We start from the raw sequence: 21,281 nt of genomic DNA on the forward strand, positions 1-21,281 counted from the left end.
TCATCCCAACAGTTGATTTTTCTAGTTTATTTTTCTAGTTCATTTTAGTTCATAGTGCAATAGTTCATTTTTATAGTTCTTTTTATCCAAATGAACTACTCGTAAGGAAAGGTAAGGGGAACCATTTAGACACTGGAAAGGATCTTCCCCAGGGTGCTGCGTGAGTCTCACGCCGGTTCGTCCTCTGGGACAGGTTAGTTCTGTAACACCTTGGGTTTTGCGCACTTCCTGTGCCGTATGTCTGCCTTGTGAGAGTGCTTTGCTAAGCAGCGTTTGCCGTCTGTAGCTCCAGATGGTCACAACCAGCACGGCTGATCCCATTCCATCCACTGGCTGACTTTGGTTAAGGGACAGATGGCACATCCCCTCTTTTCTGATCTTTACCTCCTTGGCAAAGTTTGTTGCTTTATTCTGCTCCACAGAAAAATCACAGGTCAAAACATGCCAGCTTTGTTCTATTTGGTGTACTAAGGTTCAACCTAATCCTTAGTGATTTTCCTTGCTATAAGACTTCCTTGAAAAAGAAGCATTATCAGTCCTGGTCTTCATGTGCCTGAGAATATTTTTTTATGTCCCGGTTGGTCTTAGCAGGTTCTCAGAGACCCACTGTGATAATACATGACTTCTAGGAAGCCTATAGAGAAGAGGATACGTTGCTTCCATTTTCCCTGCTGTTCAGCTATTCATATCTTGGCACGTATGTGTCAACAGGTGCATAAAGAGCCAGGCTGTGCCAGTGCCAAGACTGGCCCAGAAGAGGGACTTCTTCTGAGGTACTTTACACTTGCAATATTTTTTGGGCTGTCCATCATAATCTATTTTTTTTCCTGGCCTCTGTACATTAGTCAAATGGTCTGAGCTTATTCTGAGCAGGCACTGATAGCTATCATAACAGATGGACAAGTGTGTTGGAAACCAAGAAACTATGTACTGTATGCACACTGAGGGAACAGTGTGCTGGTTCAGGTCATTCACCTAACTGGCTGGCCGAAGTCTGCGTGTCTGTGGTTAGAACAAGGTGCCATTGATAAACTGCAACCTCGATTTTAACTTTCCAGAGTCAGAAGTATATGAAACAACTTAAGCCGACACTATCACACACACCAGTAATTTGCTGACCTTGCTGTGCACACCCCATATTTCTTGCACTTTCTTTTACTGACCCCCCCCAAATTAGCTGTAAGATCATGGGCCACATTGGTTTGCATGCAACTGAACACTTCCCTGCTGATCTCAGGGAAAGTCCTATCTGTTGCCTCTCAAACTTTAAACTTGGACTTGCTGCTACTGTGTAGAGATCTCCTGAAAAAGGTCATTGAAAAGCACCTGGCCCAGGTGTTGGGTTTTACTGTTTTAAACAATAAGCCTTTTATTACTAGAAAACTGCGACTCAAATTCAAGGTAAGAATGCAATTGTATTTTAATTGGAAGATTACTGACTTTGTTCTTTCCCCAGCTAAGGTAAGCTAAAATTATTATTGCTGTAGTTTTTTGTGGTTCGGTGTTGCCTTCGCTTTTCAGGTCTCTTTAAAGAAATTGTGCACACTTTGGCAAAAATTTAGCCTAGTGCAAATTTTATCTGAGCCATCTGTCCTGCACTCAGTCTAGAGGAAATAACAGTATTTCTCTGGCTTCCTTGTTAGTAGTCACTGACAAGAACCAAGTCAAGCTTTACATTGAGAAACGACCAGGGTACTAGACTTCTTTTCTGTGGATCCCAGTCCATGAATTGTGCGCAGAGTAGTTGAAGGGTTAAATATTTTTTTTAAACAATGCAATTTTGATGGGTAACGTGAAAAAGTGCAAAGATGTGTTTGTAGGCTTCTGTTCAGTGGATAATGTTTCATATTTATACATTCTATGAATTCCAAGTGATATTTTACCTTATTTTCCATTTGTTTTCTATCCTGTTAGTGGTGAAACTTCATTTATGTGCCACATCTACTATTCAAGTATAGTCCTCAGTTGTAATTTGGCCACAGGCATGTAAGTCAAAAAGTAAGATTTTTTTCCAGGCTGAAAGTCAAAAAAAGAGAAAGAAGAAGAAAAGTTAAAACTCCTGTCAATACAAAGAATAATCCAGGTTCACACTGTTGATTAAAGCAGGATTGGGTCAAAGAACAATAAGATTGATGTCTGTCATAGATCATTTACTAAATGCCCTATTTTGCTATCTAAAATGTGTAGATAATTGTTCAGAAGCATTTATTTTAAAATGTCTTATATTTTCTTTTTTCTTTCTAGTTTGTTGTGACAATGTTTTGGAGCATCTATATCTATGACAGGGAGCTGGTTTACCCAAAGGTGCTCGATAATTTTATACCAGCGTGGCTAAATCATGGAATGGTGAGTAAAGTTACGCAAACACTTCCTTGCATAAACAAAAGTTTTCCCGCTGCATGACTGTGCATACACTTAGAACGGGTCCCCTCAGAAGTGATTAAGGGACTTGGTTTGCGAGCAGGAGTAACATCTTTCCTTCCTTGAGTCATATTAGAATCCCTATTAGGTTGAAACAGTGGAGATTTGAACTTGTGCCTCCTACATCCCAGGCTGGTTGTGGGGATCAGCTCCCTCCTGTGACAACGTACCTTACCCAGAGCAATGTCACCCTGGTCATGACAAGTTTTAATCCCAAGAGGCTCTTCCACAAACCAGAAGTTCTGACTTTGACAAATTTTGCTCTAAAATGACAGAAACACGTAACTGAATGATACTTTACCATTCTACAAAAGTATAACTTATGATGAAAATGTTTTGGTTAAAATGCTTGTTCAAAAAATCTCACTATGCTTTTTGGACTTGTGTGGTTTTAGAAAAAAAAAATAAATAGTTACTTCTCAAGTACACTAAACTTGTGTAGCAGAACCTCCATCTGAGTATTTTTTAATAACGTGGACCTATATGCGTCAACACAGTTTCAAAATTGCTGCATCAGTAATCATAAAAGTAGTTTCTTGAGATGAAATCTGACCTTTTAACCCTTCTCCGCTATGTCAAGTTGGACATTTTTCTCTCAACTATATGTTTAAGTGCTAAGAGAAAGATAAGGCCACACTTCACTGTCAGGTACTTACTACTGTTTATGCAGCATATGGAGCTAAAAAGTGTCATGTTTGCTTCCTTAGGTGTGTTTGTGCAAAATGTTTCATTATTCCTTTGTTTTCTATATCAAGGCTTGGCAAACTTTAGCACTGCTGTTCATCATCCTTCAGGATGTGAGTACTGTATCACCACAGCAGATCAAGATTTCTCCACTATGGCTGGGCTTGATAAATTGGTCCTTTGTGGGGTGGGGCAGATGGCACTGCTGTTTATTTATTCCCTAAATTGTGTGTTAAAGAACCAGTGTGAGAGTTACTTCTAACAAGAGGATCTTCAGCTTTTGCTAGATACTATACTGTTTTACGACATTTTGAAGGGAACAGTGTTATGTGCTGAGGAATGAGTCTGATGACTCCTGCTGTGTTTGTTCAGACTGTCCTCCCTTGAGTTTTGAGGTTACAAACTGAACGGTTGCCAACACTGCCAAGCCATACATTCATTGATTGCTTTTCCCACACTACATCAGTGCCAGCTCTGATGACATTTCTTCCAGGTGACATTCTACGTACGGAAAGTGCCTAACGTATAGTGTTTTTCATGAAATTACATTGTGAAGCAGTGTGTATTCCCCAAGTCTCCTCTGTGCCATATCTAAAAGGCAATTCAAGCTTGTCTTGCTCTGTAGAAATGTATAGTTAGTGATATACTTGAAGAGGGATTTTGTTTGAGGTTTTTGGACATAATAGAGTTTGCCAAAATGAATTGCATGAAAGCATCTTAGACTTCTTTTTTCAACCTGAAATATTGTAGAAGGCATTTTGAAAGCCTTATGTAAAAGAAGTGTTTGTGTGTCAGTCTCCATTTATCCAAGTGTTCCTTTAGCTTTGTCACAGAGAAAGTTTATGGCTGTTGGGCTTTTCATTACCTTTCAGTCTAATTCTTTCTGATGTTTTAGCCATCATTTTATCCTCACCAGCTTTCATACTAATTAATTCTGATGCATTGCCCATCATAATTTGAAGGGGTTCTTAAACTACCCTGAGAATGCTAGCACCTCGCTTATTAGCAGTTACAATTTGGCATGACAGATTTCAGAGAATATGATAGAGGTCCCCTTGGTGAAAGGATAGGACCTCTGGCAATACAGTTTTAGAAAAGTCACGATCCCTGGCTATTGTTTTTTACTGGAATAAATATTTATTCCAGTCTTTTCCTGCATGTTTTGACAGCAACTGTGCACATTCAGTGATAATTTTTCTGAACACAAGGGTAGCTGTGCTGGAGCCTAACCTTGAACGACAAAACTCACACAAGAGATTCATCACCCTTGGCGGAGTGAAATGTGTCAGTGAGAGGTGGGTCCTTTTGCTACTGCAGCATTGCTGGCAGGTCCTTCTTCTCCATCAACTTCCCCCACAGTGCCTGGTGCAGCCCTAAGGATCTGAGCTCAAATGTTCCTTCACCTGCGAACACTCTGTCCATTTTTTTTCACAGCAGTTTCCTTAAACATGTATTTATCACGCAAAAAAAAAAAAGCTGCAAAAAGTGGAAAATATAAAACCATATGTTTTCCACAGTAAAAAAGATTCTGTACTTAGTTGCAAAGCCATATTTTCAAAAGTTTCTGACAGATGTATTATGGTCAGCTGTAACAACTTGCTCAACTGTCAACGTCAACCTGCAAAATCCACAGGTAGAAAAGGAATGAAAACTCATGAAATGTGTCTGTAATTAGAGCAGTCATATTTCCAGTAATAATATGGGCACATATAAAAATGTTGGAGTGTATTCAGACTTTAGAAGCACTCTAAGGTGACTATCTTGAAGACTGTATGAAGAAATCGTTTGAAGGGCTGGTCCAGTTCAGTGTATTAGCCCAAGCAGAAGTGGTTTGGGCACCAGCATCTTCTGCATTGTTAGGTTACAATAATTAGTTCTCGTCCCTATTTTTCTTCTTCTCCCCTTCCCATCCCTTCTCTGCAGTTACAATGTTGTCTATAGTTAAAAAAAAATGTTTTCCTGAATACATAGTAACATCTTACTAATGCTCAGAGATATCAGTCCTTCATAGCAACACTTTCCCAACATCCGGAAAATTCCTAATTATAAAAAAAATTCCTCTCTAGAAGTGAAAAACATAAGGGAGTGAACCTCAGAGCCATGCAATCCTATTACCAATTCAGTCTTAATATTGTTTATAAAGTTTTGTAGAAACAGAGAGAGGCTCATCATTGTGCACAAAGATAAAAGCCTCAAACAATTTTGGATATAGTGTCAAGAACTCTATTTCTATTTTATATATACTGTAATGATTGAAAATACAATTCCTGTTTACAGAAAAATCTTTCTAGTAAGTGGTGCCTTGTGGTACCAGATGGTATCTCATACGTACAGATTTATCCACCTGTGTAAGGCATCACTAATAGAGTTGTACTGTGCCATATAAGTGATAGATTTCATCATCTCAGTCAGTCAGTTCATCCATAGCCAATGTTATCGCTATGACTTGAGAAATGATTGTGGGAAATCAATGGCAGGGTAGCTGTTGATTTCAGCAGGACAAGGATTTCACCTCTGGTTATTGTGTGAAGGAGCACATCTGAGTAGCTGAGGTTCAGCTTCTGTCAGTAGAAATAACTACCTGTCTAAAGAGAGCTGTTGGAGAATAGGACTATATCTCAGCCTTGGTCCATTTATGAAGTGACAAGTTCACTTCCTGTATTTATTAGTTATGGAGATGAATTCATCTTTGCTGACTGCAATTTTAGTTGCCAAATTACTGGACCCTTCCATCAAAGATGTCATTTGTATTCTTGAGACTGTCCTGCATTTTGGATCCATATCAGCTTTTTAATTCCACGGGCATATTTTCCATGTGAAATATTATTTCCCATTTTCTGATGGCTATCTGTCTGATCTCTATCAGTGTTAGGAATTTTTAATTAAAGACTAACCTTTGGTGTTTAAAGCTACTGTGTCTCAATAACAGGATTTTTAGCAGCTCATTCAATGCACCTTTTTGTGTTGGGACTGGACAGGATGATGTGTGGATAACATTTGTTTCCAGAAATGACACTCTCTTCAATATTAGCACAGACTATAAAACTAGAGGTTACCCCTATTCTAACAGATGCCCACATAAACAGATCTGTAGACTGAATTCATTTAAGCTGGAGCATTGCTGATTTTGAGCCAGGTTACATGGCAGGACTGCATGCAGTATCTGTCCAAGCTAGCATACCATTGCAGCGAGAGTCCTTCTTCGTTTTTCACAGTCAGTGTCCTGAATTCTTTTTAAAAATGTGAATCATCTTTTGTTTGGGGCAAGGAAAGTAAAAGAGTGAGATAGAAATTACTTACTGAGGAGTTTAATGGCTTTGGAGGGCAGAAACAAAGAATTGTCTTCATACGAAAACTCCAGAGGAGAGGTCAGGGAGGGATCAAGGGGAATATGCTCTGCCTCTGCAGAGTTGGAAAACTTATTATTTTATGCATCCTGTACCACTACAATCTATATGAGCTCTTCCAGTTTTGTAGTCTGTTCTTTTTATGCTGCTTTTGGGAAACAAAGATGCTCCTAGAAAGACATACCCTTTGTCCTCGTGTTCAAGAGAATGCACAAAAACTGGGACAAACTGCAGACACAGACAAGTTACAGAGAGGAAGGAGCCTCTCCAAGTGATACATCTCTACTTATTTCACAGCTTGGCTCTCTTATTGCTGGTGGCTCAGCTGAAAGGCTCAGCCTGCCTGAGCCTGGTACAGGGTGGTACAGAGTCCCTCCTGCCATCTCTCCAGTTGTTGTTCTTCCTGGCAGCCTTGGTTTAGGTCTGTTGGCCTTGGCTTGCTTGTTCCTGTGTTTTTCTGGTGGTAAGTTTTTTCCTTGATGATTCGACAAGTAGAGAAAAAGAAGAGCCATGCAAAGATCAAAATTCTTAGTATCCTGACCTGTTAAAGGTTGGAAGGTCCAAAACTGGTGAGTTTTTTTGACAAAGGTGTCTCTCCATCATTAGTTGGGTCAGGTGCTGCATAGCGCTCACTCTGATGTACAAATCAGGAGGTGTCCTTCCTCTCAGCGAAGTGTTTCCATCTAGTGTGTTGCCTTAAAAATCCTTTTCAGAAGTGACTCATTTGAAGCAGTGCGTTACACTTCTTGAGGATGCTTTCCCAATACAGCAACATCTTGTGTATGGGCTATTTTTGCACGATGCACTGCACCTTAATAATGCTTCGTGCTTATGTCTAGAAGATGCTTACCCTTTTCCTAGATTTGTTTCTAAATCCAATTTAAGGCTATCAAGGATATTCCAGTTGAAGTGCTCTTCTTAAGCTATAGTATTTTTGTATGTTAGGGGTAAGATCATCAGTTCTCCAGGACGAAGTTCCCACTTGTTAACATAAGTTGCAAAGTTTTCCGATAAACGTCAGGGAAAATTTGTAATTTAATTGTAAACTTAACTTTCAACAGAATAACTACTACTAGATGGCCGTTATTTAAACATATGTATGATGGAAAGAATAGAAATTTAAGTTGGTCACCTGGGGACCCAGAATATTTGCAAAACCCCTGAAAACAATGTTGTTGGATTTGTACACTTCTTGCATGTTCATGCTGCAGTTACGTGGCTCTGTCTGGTGTCTTTCCTCATTAACTAGTTCTGCCACTGGAGCATGAATACAGTAGTATCAATTATCTCCCCGCTCTAGGGAGGAAAACAGCAGCAGCTTAAAAGATTTTTTTTATTTTCTGTTACTTATGTGAAGGGCTTGAAGACTGGTAGTGTGTCAAAACCTGTGATAGCATAGCACCTGAAGACTGAGAGAGGCTGCTGGGTAAAGAAGATGGAATTATCTGAGTGGTGTCCTCTGGGAGCATTCAGAAAACCCCTTAACATAATCCAGTAACAGCACAGCAGTTTTTGTGAAGTTGGAAGCTGGCCTTCACAACGTTACGTATCTGCTGGAGGAGACTCATCAGAGCAAGGTGAAGACAGCTTCCTAACTCAACACAGGTGCTGAACATTTCCGATGAGTTGCTGTTTCCAGTAACCCAGAGAAAACACACACACAGCCGCCTCCTGGCACAGATGAGCCCAATGCGTAGCAATGAGGGACCTTTTGTAAAATATCTTTGAGTGCTTACTAACAGCTGAACATGTGAGCCTTATTCCAGACGTGAGCACTGCGAATGAAGAGTCTGAGAGCTGAAATCCCCAGATGAGATATTTTTCTGAAATTGTGCCGCCTTCTGTTGACAAGGTCACGTAACTCGGTCTCTTAGCACAGAGGATGAGAGGATGTAGTGTCAACACCGAGTCACAGCAGTGACTACCAAAGGAGGGGAGTCAACACGAAAAAAGAGGTTAGGGAAAGATAGGTGGATGAGAAGAAATGACAGGCAGGAGGAAAGAGGCAGATCAAGAAGTCAGCTGATGCTGTCCCAGCTCCTACATAAAATAGAAAAAAAGAAAACAGCTAAAACAGATGAGGCAAGTGAATAAGAAAGGAGCCACATAAACTCAAAGTGATAAAGAGGGCCTGGGGTAGGAGAAAATTGAGGATTCAAGGAAATTAGGAAAAGAGGAAATGAAGAGTATGTTTTCTTACCATATCTTTCCATCACTTACTTCCCTGGGAAAACTTCCTTGAGATGTATTAATTAGAGGAGTCAAGAGCAAAGAGATGGCTTATTGATGCTGCTGTGGGAGAATTGCTTCTGTTGCTGTTGGATGTAGGTGTACGTGGTAATGAAGTCATATTTGCATGGTGACATGCCAGGAGCTTCAAATGCTTGTAAAATGTTTAGGATTAAAACCACCTGTGACTATGGAACAGTACAAGGCCTGTGTTCATGTAAATTGTATCTGTGCGATATCTGTAGAGTAGCATTAGTGTCTTTGCATCTCTGTCTGTATTTTTATTGACAGTGCTGTACATTATCTCAACTGTTCGACAACCAAAACTTCAATCCTGCTGTTGAAAACAAGCCAGTTCAGTGTGCCTTATTTTTTCATATCAGCTGTAAAGTGTGAGTTGCATTGCATATTAACTTCTCTCTCAGATTCAGACACATTTTATCTTTCGTTGTAACAGATTTCAGTTTTTTCTTGCCTTTTTCTTTTTCCAGAGAACATAGGCAGATAGTGGAATGAAACAGTAAGTGACACTTATTATGATTAATGATGACTATGTTCAAACAGTGTTTTTTATCAAGAAAAGAGAATGTTTCACTGGAAAAAAAAAATATACGGGGAGAGGACTGCTTATGTTTAAGAAGGTTTAATATGTCAGCTGCCAGCTACAGGCTGTGTGCTCTAAAGCACCTCATATGCAAGCCATCCTAGAGCTGATCTCTACAAAAAGCTTTGTCTTTTCAGCAGGCCCTGCAAACACAGGATAGGATTCAATTTTTTTTTTAAGGTACAGTAGTTTAATATGCATTTATTGTCTATACATATTTAAAGGACTATGCTTTGCCTTATGCTTACAGTAAAATGTGTGTTTTGTATCCTTGGACACACTGGTTACCATTCATTAGCACTTACTCAGATAAGAATTAGAAGGTACATATGATAAAAGTGGGGTTGTGCTATATTGTACCCACTTTACTAAACTGTGCTATTAGTATTCACACACGTGGCAAACATGGCTTAATCACACCACAAATATTTTGCAGCATTCCATGGTATCTCATTTATTTGTTTAATCTGCAGCTATAGCAACTGGATTCCATCCTTTTAGGTTCTTTTTTTCGCAGACCTACAATCTACTTGGTTGAAGTTTGGCAGACAGCTTTTCCTTCAATTGAAGACACATGCAGTAACTCAGTGACCAGATTTTTACCTATTTATCATTGTTGGAAAGTGGGTTATTTCACATGGACACAATACCAGAAGAATCAGCAGACCTGGTGAAGGGAGTCTGAGCCCAAAAGCTTGTATGCTTTTTCCAGCCCTTGAAGTTAGTGGAATAAAAAAATATTACTTCTCCCTGAATCCTGAGATCATTGTCGCTACAGGAACACTAATAAAAAGAAATATTTTGACACTGTTTTTGTAACAAATTACCACTTTTTAGAAGTAACTTTTTCGTTGTTAATTGCTGTCTTTTTACATGTCTTTGTATTTGGAAACAAACATCATTTCTGCAGAAATCTTTTCATATTCAGATGATTAATATGTTGAAATAGTGCCACAGAACTAATGTTTTATACATGGTGATCGCTAGAAATCAGGGATTTTGGGATGACCTTGGGAATTACTTTTGCTTATGGTGGGCTGTGAGCTTTGACATAACCTGATGTCTGCCCTGCTGTTAAGTTTAATCCTCATATTTTTACTTTCCCACATAGATACAATACAAATAAGTAAAAACAGTGTACATTTTTAGTACCTCTTCAAATACAAGAGACTCAAATTCAGGATGTAGCATGAAGGATGTTTTTGACAGATGTATAAGCCATTGCTGTTAGTCATGCAGGTCTGCAGTTATCCCTTCTACCTTTGGACATTAACCTTTAAAGTACCAAAGTCCCAGCTTGGTGCCCTACTCAGGAAAAGCCATCACTTTTCAGAGCTGTTTCTGTTCTGTCCTGTTTCTCTCAGAGAGACTGTCAGGATGACTAAGGTGATGTTAGTCCTCCATCTGACACCACAGTTATCCGAGCAGGAAAAGCTCTGACCATGGAGAAATAGTTCAAACTCTGTTTTTAAATTCCGATTTTATTCCTAGTTCTGCCACTGTTTTGCTGAATAATCTGAGAGAAATTATGTAGTGTTTGACTGAAAGCATTTTTTTAAGTCTTAATTACCTAATGTCTGCATTTCCTGGGGCTTTGTAATGATGGTTAGAAAAACAGCGCTGACTGTTACTGGCTTTACAACACAGTGCCTGCTTCTGGTGGTGGAGTGTACCAGGCAGGGCAGCAATTTTATGTGCCTGTTCCGTCACAATGAAGAGGCAAATTGCCTTTTGCAAATTACTCTGAGGTTTGTGGATGCAAAGAGTTAGAGTTGGTATTGTTGTCCATTCTTCTGCAGAACAGAAGTGAGCTCTGCTTCAAATAATACCTATGGTTATATACCAAATCTAGTGCTACCAGTATCTCAAAAAATAGGCGGACATGCTGCATGCTATAGAAACCTCAAATATACTTAGAAAGGAAATTCTTCTTTATTGAAAAAATGGCTGTAATATTCGAATCACATCCTTAAGTTTGTTTCCCACATGAAGCAATTTTTATTTGTATCGTGGGGCTTTTAGCTTTTTATTGTTATTTTGAGCTTTCCATAACCTCTATATGCAGAATTCCAACTTGCTGAGTCACTGCCATGCACATTTTTGTGGCTTCTTTTGTAAATACAATATGTAATATAGATTTGTTTATTAACTATTTATGGGAAAGATGAAATATGTTTGTCAGTCTACTGAACTTCGTATTTGAAGGCGCTTTTTTAAACAAAGAAATGGGAATTTGTCATTTTCTGTAAAGGAAAAATCCATTAAATGTATCTTTTTACCAATACACAGATTTACTGATGTTTACATTAACAGACAAATTTGTATTGGCTGCAGGTTGTTTAAAAATGAGTACAGCTGCAAATCATTTTAGGAAGTGAATATATGTATTCTTAGATAGGGGCTAAGGTGGATGATATTTTGGTCTTTGCTCCTGAAGCAGAGGAATGAAAGACAAAAAATAAGAGGCAATTTGAAGGAGAAATACATGCACATGTCAGAAGCTAAGAGAAAAAGTGATAGCCTTAGTGGTTGTTAAGGAGAAGAAGACAGCAAGCTCAGTAGAGGAAACTAAATACTGAAATAAAGAGGTGATAATAGTAGTCAGCTGGAGAGAGCCATAGAACATGGAGGTGATAATTGTGTGTACTGTACATCACTGAGAAGAAGCTTGAAAGGGAAGTTTAAAGTACCCAGTGTATATTGAAAACGTGACCCTTCATTTATCCCAAACCAACATGCAGAAATTCAGCTTCATTTGGCTTCCTGTGACCGCTGTGCAGGATCACTGTTTGCAGAGCGATTTTCATTTTCCAATTGTCAGTGTGTGCAGAAGTCCAAGGAGCACCCAGCTTGGTACCCTCATTGCCTCCGGTGTCCCTAGAGTTTGTGGGTCTGTAAATCTCACAGTTGTCTGCCTGAGCACTACGCTACTGTGCCTGCCACAGTTTTATTCTCCATGGCATCAGTTTGGTAGGATAGTACAATATAAATATAGTAGGTTGGTTATTTGTATATTAATAACAGTATTGGTAGCTAGTAGCATTTTAAAGAACATCTCCGATAAGTTTATTTAAGCTAAGCATTGTTGATACAGATAAAAAATGTTTAGTCCTCCAGTTTCTTTCAGCCTAAATTAACAGGACGGGTAAAGATTGGCAGAGAAGAGTTGCTATTTTCCCCATGTTACAGAGGAGAAACTAAGCACGGAATTTCTGATTTGCCTGAGGCTGCAAGCAGTTTGTTAAAGATTGAACTGCAAAGTGAATCTGTGTTTGCTTCATTAGCCAGTGCTTTTATTAAGAAATGATCCTCTGTCTCCAAACCAGGCAAAGAAGACAAAGTCATAGCAACTGAACGAGCACTCACTTGGGTTTCAAACTTACGCTCTACTGGAAGGAAGAAGTGACTCAATTTTTGAATAGAAAGATGTTGCTCTAAGTCCTGCTTCACTTAGTTACAATAGGCGTTTCATTATTTTCATTTTGTTTATGTTACTGGAAGCACAGGTTCATCTCATTAACTGCTTTCGTGTTTATGTTTTCTTTTAGTATAGCAACTACTGTCAAGTTACTCCAAATAATTTGATTTGGGGCGTACCTTTTCTCCATAAGGAGAAAAATCCCTTAGATTTCCATTCCTTCTCTGATGATGATTGATTTGAGAGAGAGACTCTGACATGTAAACAGAAGGATGATTTAAGAAGGATGAACTTGGAAATCAAAAAGATGTCAAAGGAAAAAAAGGTTCCTCTCATCTGCCCTGTCATTTTGAATTGTTTTTTCTTTTGTTATCCAGAAATGCTGTTGGGACCAAAGAGAGGGGTGTTACCATTGGGGAAAATCAAGGAAAGCTGACAATTTTGCTTACATATTTTTTTAAGAGCTTTCAAAAGTCCTTTTTCTGGAGCCAAAGCTATTTCAAAAGCCTTTATAGAGCTGTGATTGCAGATGTATGGCAAGGTGAAATAAAAATATCTTTAAGACAGAAAATAGCTTGGCAAAGGTGTCTCATTGACAGTAAATCATAAGTAATGGCCATGAAGAGTTGTACTTTGATTATTTTGACTGAGGTAATAAGATGTGTGTTCACTAGATAAAAAATTACACCAAAATGCTCAGCGGCACAATGTAGAGGCCTCCATCTACTTTGGGAAGTACCCTTCTTCAGGCAAGAATTCAGTGTTTACCAGCCCTGTCTCAGATCTGAACTCTACAGCTTAACTGGCAGTAACACAAATATTCACAGCTGTATAAAAATGTTATTTAGTTCACAACAGTAGCCATGGTTACCTGCATACTTTCATTGCCTTATTCTTGTGTAATTCTTTTTTTTTTTTTTTTTCCTGGAAATACCATTACCATGTAATATAATACTGAACAGCCTCTTGGTAAGTTTTACAGTGTAAGGAAGAACATTTTGCAATGAACCTGAAAGCATATTATTTCAAATTGGCTTGTACATGGAAGATCCCACCTATAAATTGCTAGGCAGAGAAAGGCGAGTCTGAACACTCCAGTGGCATTGTGACTGCAGTTTCAAAATATAAATAGGAATATGTAAAATTCCTTGGCATCAGAAAGTCTCTGACAGTGTTTTTACTGCACAACATTTAAATAGAACTAGTCCCTGCTTGGTCCCCTCACAGGTGACACAGACCAGGCAGTTCCTGTCAGTACATGTGAGAATAGCAAATTATTCTTATTTACTCTTGCAGGAGACATAAGTCCCAGCAACCCCACAGTGTCAGAAGGGAAGTGCTATGATTTTACTCCTCTCTCCCCTTTTATCTATATAACTCAGTGCACTCAATGCAGATGTGATGTACTTGAGAATCTAGTGGTTTTGTTTTGTTCATGGAAAACAGTCTCTTTAGCAGCAGAATTCCCAACCAGATTCTAACCTTTGCTAAGGAAATAAAATAGTACTTATTCTTTCCAGATATCTCTAATCACTTTGCAAACAGATGAATTAAACTTTACAAGAGTATTAAAGGCAGTTTACTTAGGCTTATATACTCTTTTTAATTGAGAGGTGTGGTGGTCATTCTGAAGGAATAAAATCATATATCTCAGATTAACAAGAGCAGTGAAAGGAGTAAAGGATGTTTGCTTCTTTAATCTGGCTAATTTATCTGGACTGGTTCAGTATAAGGTTCCTTACTGCTGTTAGTGCAGTTGTAGAGACACTTTAGTGGACTGAATGTAAAAACTATTTAAGGGTCACAGTCCTTGGCGTTTTCATGTCAACAGTGAAATCTTGGAATTTTATAGGTATTACATAGAGACTGAACTGAATTTCTAAAATAAAATTTCAATATTACTGGTGTAACCTTATGAAACCTTGATGAAAGCATGATAGAGTTTTAATATACTCTCCAGACCTGTTTTCAGTGTGTCTCCCACAGCAAGAGGCAAGATGGCATTAAGATGAAAATTCCTATAGCGAAGCCGGCTGTTACCGTAGTCTGGCTTCTGTTAGTGCCGTAGCGCTGCCAGCTTGGAGCTATTTATAGGCATTAGCCTATATCTATCCATGCACAGGGTTCTGCTAATCTCTTCAGAAGTAGTTGTGTTTCTGAAGAAGTTAGTCTGAGGTTTCAAGCTTTATTTTTCCTTTCAGCGGCCAGTTTCTTCAGCTGCCCTTATTACCAATTAGTAGGAATTTGTCAAGCGGTCTCTCCCTGCCAGAGCTCTTGCATCAGCTTTCCTGCATTGGCCTGCAAGCTGGGAGGCTCAGCTGTGATGTTTTCAAAATCTTCAAAGATTGTTTCCTACAGTACAGGACTCTTACCATCATCTTATGATTTTCATGTCTTTTCTTCAGTGAGAATGGCATGCAAAACTCTTCAAAAACGAGATTCGTTTCTGTTACCTCAAGGGTACAACTTGTCTCAGTTTAAAAAACACCAACCAAACCAGAAAACAAAACAACAACAAAACTCCCTCTTTGTCAGAGAGCACAGGCAAACTTTTGGGGTTTCTTCTGGCTGAAACAGAGTGTTTTGGTGCTGGACATGATTTGTAGCAGAAATAAAACCTTTTCCCAAGTACCTGATGATGAATGCTGGCCAGTAAACCCTTTCCCCAGGAGCCAGTGCTGGCTTGGGGCAGAGGTATTCGCTGCGCTGCAGCACGGCTGGAGCCATGTGTGGTCGGCAGCGCTCTCTTAACACTTCATACCCACAAACACCCATCCATAAATTAGATACAAGCCAGCCAAGCGCAGCCTTTTTGCGTCCTGCACTACAGCACCTTTATCCACGACATAAATCCCCAAAAGAGATTTACTCGTTGGCAGAGCCTGAGTGCAAACACGCTCCCCTGACACAGTGACAGCAGCAACAGCAGCAGCAAACCTCAGGCTGCACCCTTGGGCTGCGTTTTGTCATCTGCCGCCTCGTGCAACACGATGCAGCGCTGGGGGCAGCAAGAACTTCTGGTAGCTGGTAAATTTGAAGTGATGGGCTCAAAACTGAATTAAACTGAAATACTGAGCAAGTATTTGACTGATAAAAACCACCAGCTCATTCTCACATTCTCAGATCTGACGATTATTTCTCTGCCGCACCATTTAGGCACATTGGTGATCTCGTGGAGAAGGGTTTTTCCTGCTTGAAAGGGTGGAAACCATTCTTCAACTATTAAATTTGTTATTTTCCATGGTATTGGTGATTTTTTAATAAAAATATAATAGCATGGTTTCTTTAGTTACTTAAGTTTACTTTTGAAGAGCATTTAACTTATCCTTCTTGCTTTTATCTAAGAGCAGATTAAATGTTAATCAAATATATTTCTGCAAAAGTGTGTTTGCACCAAATAAGGCTTTGATAAATTCATCTCTGGCCGCCTTCTGGAAAGGCAATAAATTTTACTGTCCATGACTCGGGTAATTTTTCCTCCATGTTACCAACTTAAAACCATTTTCCCAGCTCCACTCTCTCACCTTTATTTATCTGGTTTCTTCTTTAGTGCAGTTGCAAAAAATATGTATACTTATATGTATCTTTTTCCCTCCCGCAGTGTTTTATCCCTTGAAGATTTGAAGCAATATGTTTAGTTTCTGCTAATATAATTCTTTCCAGGGCAGCAAATTATGACTTTGGAAACCCAGAGGTTGCTGTGAGCTGTTGGTATCCAATGGGAAGTCGCAATCTCAGAGCATCAATTTTGAATTTTAGCTGAGACTTCCGCCACTCATAAGTGCTTAAACTCTCTTAAACAGAGGGGATGTCATGCTTAAATTATTTTCAGCTTTTGACCTTTTCAGTTCTGAACTTCTAACCACTAAAACATGAGGTTTCCCTAGTATTTATTTCAAAGGACAGGTCGAGGTGAAATGTCAATGTGAAGAGGAAGGGAGAATAAAGTCCCCCATACAGTATTATTTTGATATCCAGTGTCCAGTTAATACAAATAAATCAGTTTTACTAGAATTTGTTGGGAGTGTTTTTGCTGCTAAAACTCAGATCACATGGGAAACGGCTAACAATCTCCAGATGTGAAATGGAAAGGACCGTCAGCAGCACAGAAAAATTGTATTTTTCTCAGTGAGGAGGGCTACTGCAGCTGGGATTCACAGAGATGCAAAGAGAAGGCAGCTGCTCTGGGAGCATGAGAGAATCAACAAACTTCTTCCTCTTGCTGTGTTCATGGCAGAGAACTTAGCAAACATGACGTCCTACTAGATGTGTGGGGACGGAGCTGGTGAGCTACCCAGGGAGACCCAAGCTGCACTGTGTTGCACACACCTCAAGCCAGGGGTGGATGTTTACTTGTTGCTGGTGCCTCGGGAAATGCCACCTGGGCTGGCACTGACATGAGCTGTGTGTTGAGTGAAGCCTCGTGGGACTGAAATAAACTCGGAATCTTCTTTCCTTCCTTTTGCAAGTCTGTCCGCAGGGAAGCCTCGGATGGCACTTGGCACTGTCTCACTGTTCATGTCTTTATCGAACTCTGGCCACATAGAGGCTCTCTAAGGAAACTAGATGCTGGGACAAGGAGTTGGTTGGAATCTGTCTGCTCACCAGATACTCTGTGACTAAGTGCATTTCTTTCATCACAACCTTTTCCACGTAGCTGATTGAGAAACTGGGTAATGATGATACACAGATACTTTTTCAGAAAACTTTATGGACCTGTTGACTTGTTAGGAGCATCTGTGTGGCTGATGTCCTGCTTTTACAAGGCTGGTGTTTAGTTGCTCTGGTCCCTACACAAGTTCAGGGAAAATGAATGGGCATGCAAAATAAGTCCACCACCAAATAGCCTAAGGTGCAGTACAGAAAGCAGTATTTAGAACATATTATTATAGACATGTTGTCAGGGAGTATTCCCGTTGCATGATGTTCTGAAAACATCTCTGTTTGCCTCAAGGGAATGCCCGTCTGCCCTTCTTGTGATCCATGGGAAAAAAAAAAAAACCCTTGTGGTAAAGGCAAATGGAGAGTTTCCAATGTCTAATATCCATCCTGTTTTTGTTCCTAGCACAGCAACTGAAGTGATGTGTTTGTGAGAATCATAGTGGTGCACAACAGAGAGGGAAGAAGGAGCGTTTTCAGCTTTAAAGCTCCTATGATTTCAGAAGAACTTAAATTTAAGGGCATTGTTATCATCCTAAATGTTTCTGTTTTGTAATTGGCTTTTCAAAATGTTTACCATGTTTTATTGTTTATACGCAGTAGCTGCAGTACTGCTGAAATCCCACCCCCAGCACCCCTTTCCAAGTATTCTGCCCATTTAGCTGGGCATCATTCTTTCAAGGAACTGTCCACCCACAGAAACTAAAGACACAGGATGCTCTGAGGAGCTATCCCATGGGATAAGTCATGTGTTAGTACCGCTCATGCACCAGTCTTTCTTACTATTTCTTTACATAAGCTCCATGAAATGTATAGGTAAACGCTGAGCATCCTGTGCTGGTGCCAGTATTTTTTGGGCTCTTCACCAGGTGTCAGTGGTCTTGAGGGTAAGCCTGCAAGCATTAGCTCATGAATGGTCAGGATTTAAAAGAGCAGAGGCTCAAAAATACACAAGTTTTGGAATTTTGCCTTGGTAGTTTCATCCTTAGGGCCTCTGTTTTAAGTTCTTCACATCATGAAGGACTGGAAAACCGTTTTTATTGAATAAAAGCTGAGATTATCAACTAATCACATAAGATGAGGATCTGATGCCTTATAAAAAGGAAGAGTGAGCCATTCCTGGAAAAGACTGTGTCTCAGTAAGTGCACCCTGCTACAAAGGAGTTTTTTCTATAAAGGTTAGCTTATATTTATTGCTTTACCTTGGTCTTTCATAATTTATGTGTATAATATATACTTGTCTTCTGCTTCTTCTTACAAATATTGATACTTTCAAAAGTATTTTTCTGTATTTGCATTTCTGAAGAAGTGGTTAGTGCTTTCTCCCAGAATAATTCCTTCTAGCACCTATCTTGTAGGGTCAAATTGTCACAAGTGGAGCAAACGTCTGAATCTTACTTTTGGTTTGCACTTTTACTTAATACTTCTTCACAGCATTAATTCAGTCCTGTGGCATATGGCCTTTTGGAAAGCACTCTTCCCTCAGGACCACATTCCTTCTTCTTTTTGCTTCTCCTGTAGAGCAGCTGAGAAACAAAGGTTTTCAGTGTGTTGCTCACTCTACCTTCTGTAAAGGCAAACCATTTGGTGGCAATTATATTAGCACCATGCACCTATTTACCTTTCTTTGCACATCCAATGCACATTCTTACTACCTTGTTCATTATTCTACTCTTTAAATGCCGATCACAGAAAAGAGCGTGGCCACATCACTCCTTTTTCAGCTGGAATTGCTTTGGTTCAGTTCATGCAGAGAAAAAGAGACAGGTCACTGAGCAGATGCTGAGAGTTTGATGGAGGGGAATGCAGGTTGTCCTTTTGGAGCATTTAAGCTACAGCCATGGCAGTGAGCACGTCTTGAGCCCTCACTCTTGCTCCAGAAGAGAATCCATGATGCAGGTTGCCTTGGCGTACCACATGCAGCAAGAGGACCTTGTGTCCTGCGGTAGGGTTGATCACGGTGGTGGGCTGTGCCCTGGCACTGTGTGGTACAGCTCCTGTGCCCACATGCTGACTTGGTCCTGAAGGCCTTGTGGCTGCCTTCTGACAGGTCTTGCCCCTGTCAGGCTTTTTTGGTGGGGCTGAGGGGCCTGCAATGCCACTGGCTCTGGCATGAGCACCGTGGGTGCTGTCTCTGAAATCCCTGCACCACGTTCCAGGACGTGGCACAGACGTACTTCCTCTCTTCGTATCTGCACAAGTGCACTAGGGTGGCTGGCTTGCTGGGTAGGAGCAGGTGTGCCTGTGTGGTATTTTCCAGACAGATGTAACTTTATTCTGTGTTGTGAGCTGGCCGGGCATCAGCCAGCTCCAAGCCAGGAGCATATTATTAGGTTGGATTGTGCACCATGCTAACCACAGCTACATGGCTCCTGGTTCATCGTTGGCATGGATTCATCTAGACTCAGAAAAAGAGTGAGTTCTCACCTACCGACAAAATATCGTGCAGACAAACCCAGACGTTGATGGAATTTAAGGTCTGAAAAGAATATTAGATCATTTTGTCTGACCTTCTGTTTAACACAGGCCACAACATTTCGCTTGCACCTGTAGTAAGCCCAGTAATTTTTGTTTCGCTGGAGTTTATCTTCCAGAAAGGCATTTGGTCATGATCTGAAGAGATAAACAATCTTCTGTTTTCCTTAGCAGCTTGCTCCTGTCATTATTCATTGTCACTGCTAATTCTTTGCCAAATTTCTAACTTGTCTGACTTCAGCGTGTTATGCTTTCCACTGCTATGTTAAAGAGCCCTTTATTCCTTGTTTTGTTTCACTGTTTTCCATATGGGGAGACATCTTGTGAGTGTCTCATTTTGGATTAATTGATCAGGTTAAGACCCCTGAGAGCCTCACCTCAGGCAGGGGATGCTCTGCAATCTCCCAGTAGTATTAGTGGCTTTTCTTGCCCCTGTGTCAATACTCTCTTTTAGCGGGGAGCACCTGAGCTGTCAGGATGCGGTGGTCTACATGGATCCATGGGTCCAACATCTCCTCGCAGATCATTTTGTCCATCCCGAGCAAATGAGCACACATGCAAGATGAGATTGTCACCACCTACCTTTCGTGGCGCACAGTGCTGTTAATTTGAGGAGGGAAGCCTGGCAGAGAAAATACATTGCATATGATAAACCATTTACACATGGTCTACGTGGCTGTCTAGATGTAACACTTATACCACTTATGGTGCTATTAAACTCAGATGTGAACACATCACTTGTTAATGCCCCTTTATTTCTGTGTACAGTTCTCTGGCCTTGGACTCATTTTAAAGCCCTCCCAGTCCCTTATTCTTCTTGCATTCAAAAGAAGTTTTCTCCAGAAAGGGCAGCAAATTCTGCAGCTTAGTTGACCTGACTGGAAGTTTGCATTAATTATTCCTCCTTTTTCCTGTTCAACCTAAAATTAGCCAGTCTCTGTTTCTCTCTTTTTTGGACAGAATGATAGAGCTTACCAAAGATATATTGTATATACTCATAAATGCAGCACAGGTAGGGCTTTGCAAGGTCTCAGATCTGACAGACCCAAACACATGACTACTATATAGACATGTAGCACTCTGCAGAGCTGTTTTTCACCAGTTTTTCACATATCCATAGGTTGTCTTCCCTCTTTATATCACTCATGGAGACAAAAAAAAAATTAAAGTTTTGTTCTGGTTTGTCGTTTTTGTTCAGTTTTTTCATTATTTTGTACCAATCTATCTTATTTTTATATATATTTCAAACAAGTCACAAAATAAGTAATTCTAAGTTAGTTCAGACCTGAACTGCATCTTCCTATTACACTTCACCGTTGCACATGTCTTTCTCCAAAGCAGTCAGCCTGAGAGGAGGAAAAACTGCATTGTGAGAGGTGTGGTCTAGCCAGAATCACAGTCCACAGCTGAGAACTCGTCCATCAGGTGCTTGAAAACTAAAATT

The 21,281-nt window shown here is 40.0% G+C and overlaps 1 protein-coding gene across 5 annotated transcripts in view; it reads left to right on the forward strand.

The window, feature by feature from the left end:
* Positions 1–21,281, forward strand: part of AIG1 (androgen induced 1) — a 120,968-nt gene that overhangs the window by 40,784 nt on the left and 58,903 nt on the right. For 4 of the 5 annotated variants that reach the window (XR_013922000.1, XM_080342193.1, XM_080342194.1 and 1 more), the window contains exon 3: positions 2,245–2,346. Coding sequence is in view for 4 of the 5 variants with exons in the window: in XM_080342193.1 (XP_080198319.1) it covers positions 2,245–2,346 (102 nt within the window). In the remaining variant the exon portion in view is untranslated. Of the gene's footprint in view, positions 1–2,244; positions 2,347–9,802; positions 9,856–21,281 lie in introns of those variants that run through there. The other variant, XM_080342196.1, reaches the window with a different exon arrangement.

The sequence above is a fragment of the Nesoenas mayeri genome (genome assembly GCF_963082525.1).
Source record: "Nesoenas mayeri genome assembly, chromosome: 3".
NCBI classification, from domain to species: Eukaryota; Metazoa; Chordata; class Aves; order Columbiformes; family Columbidae; genus Nesoenas; species Nesoenas mayeri.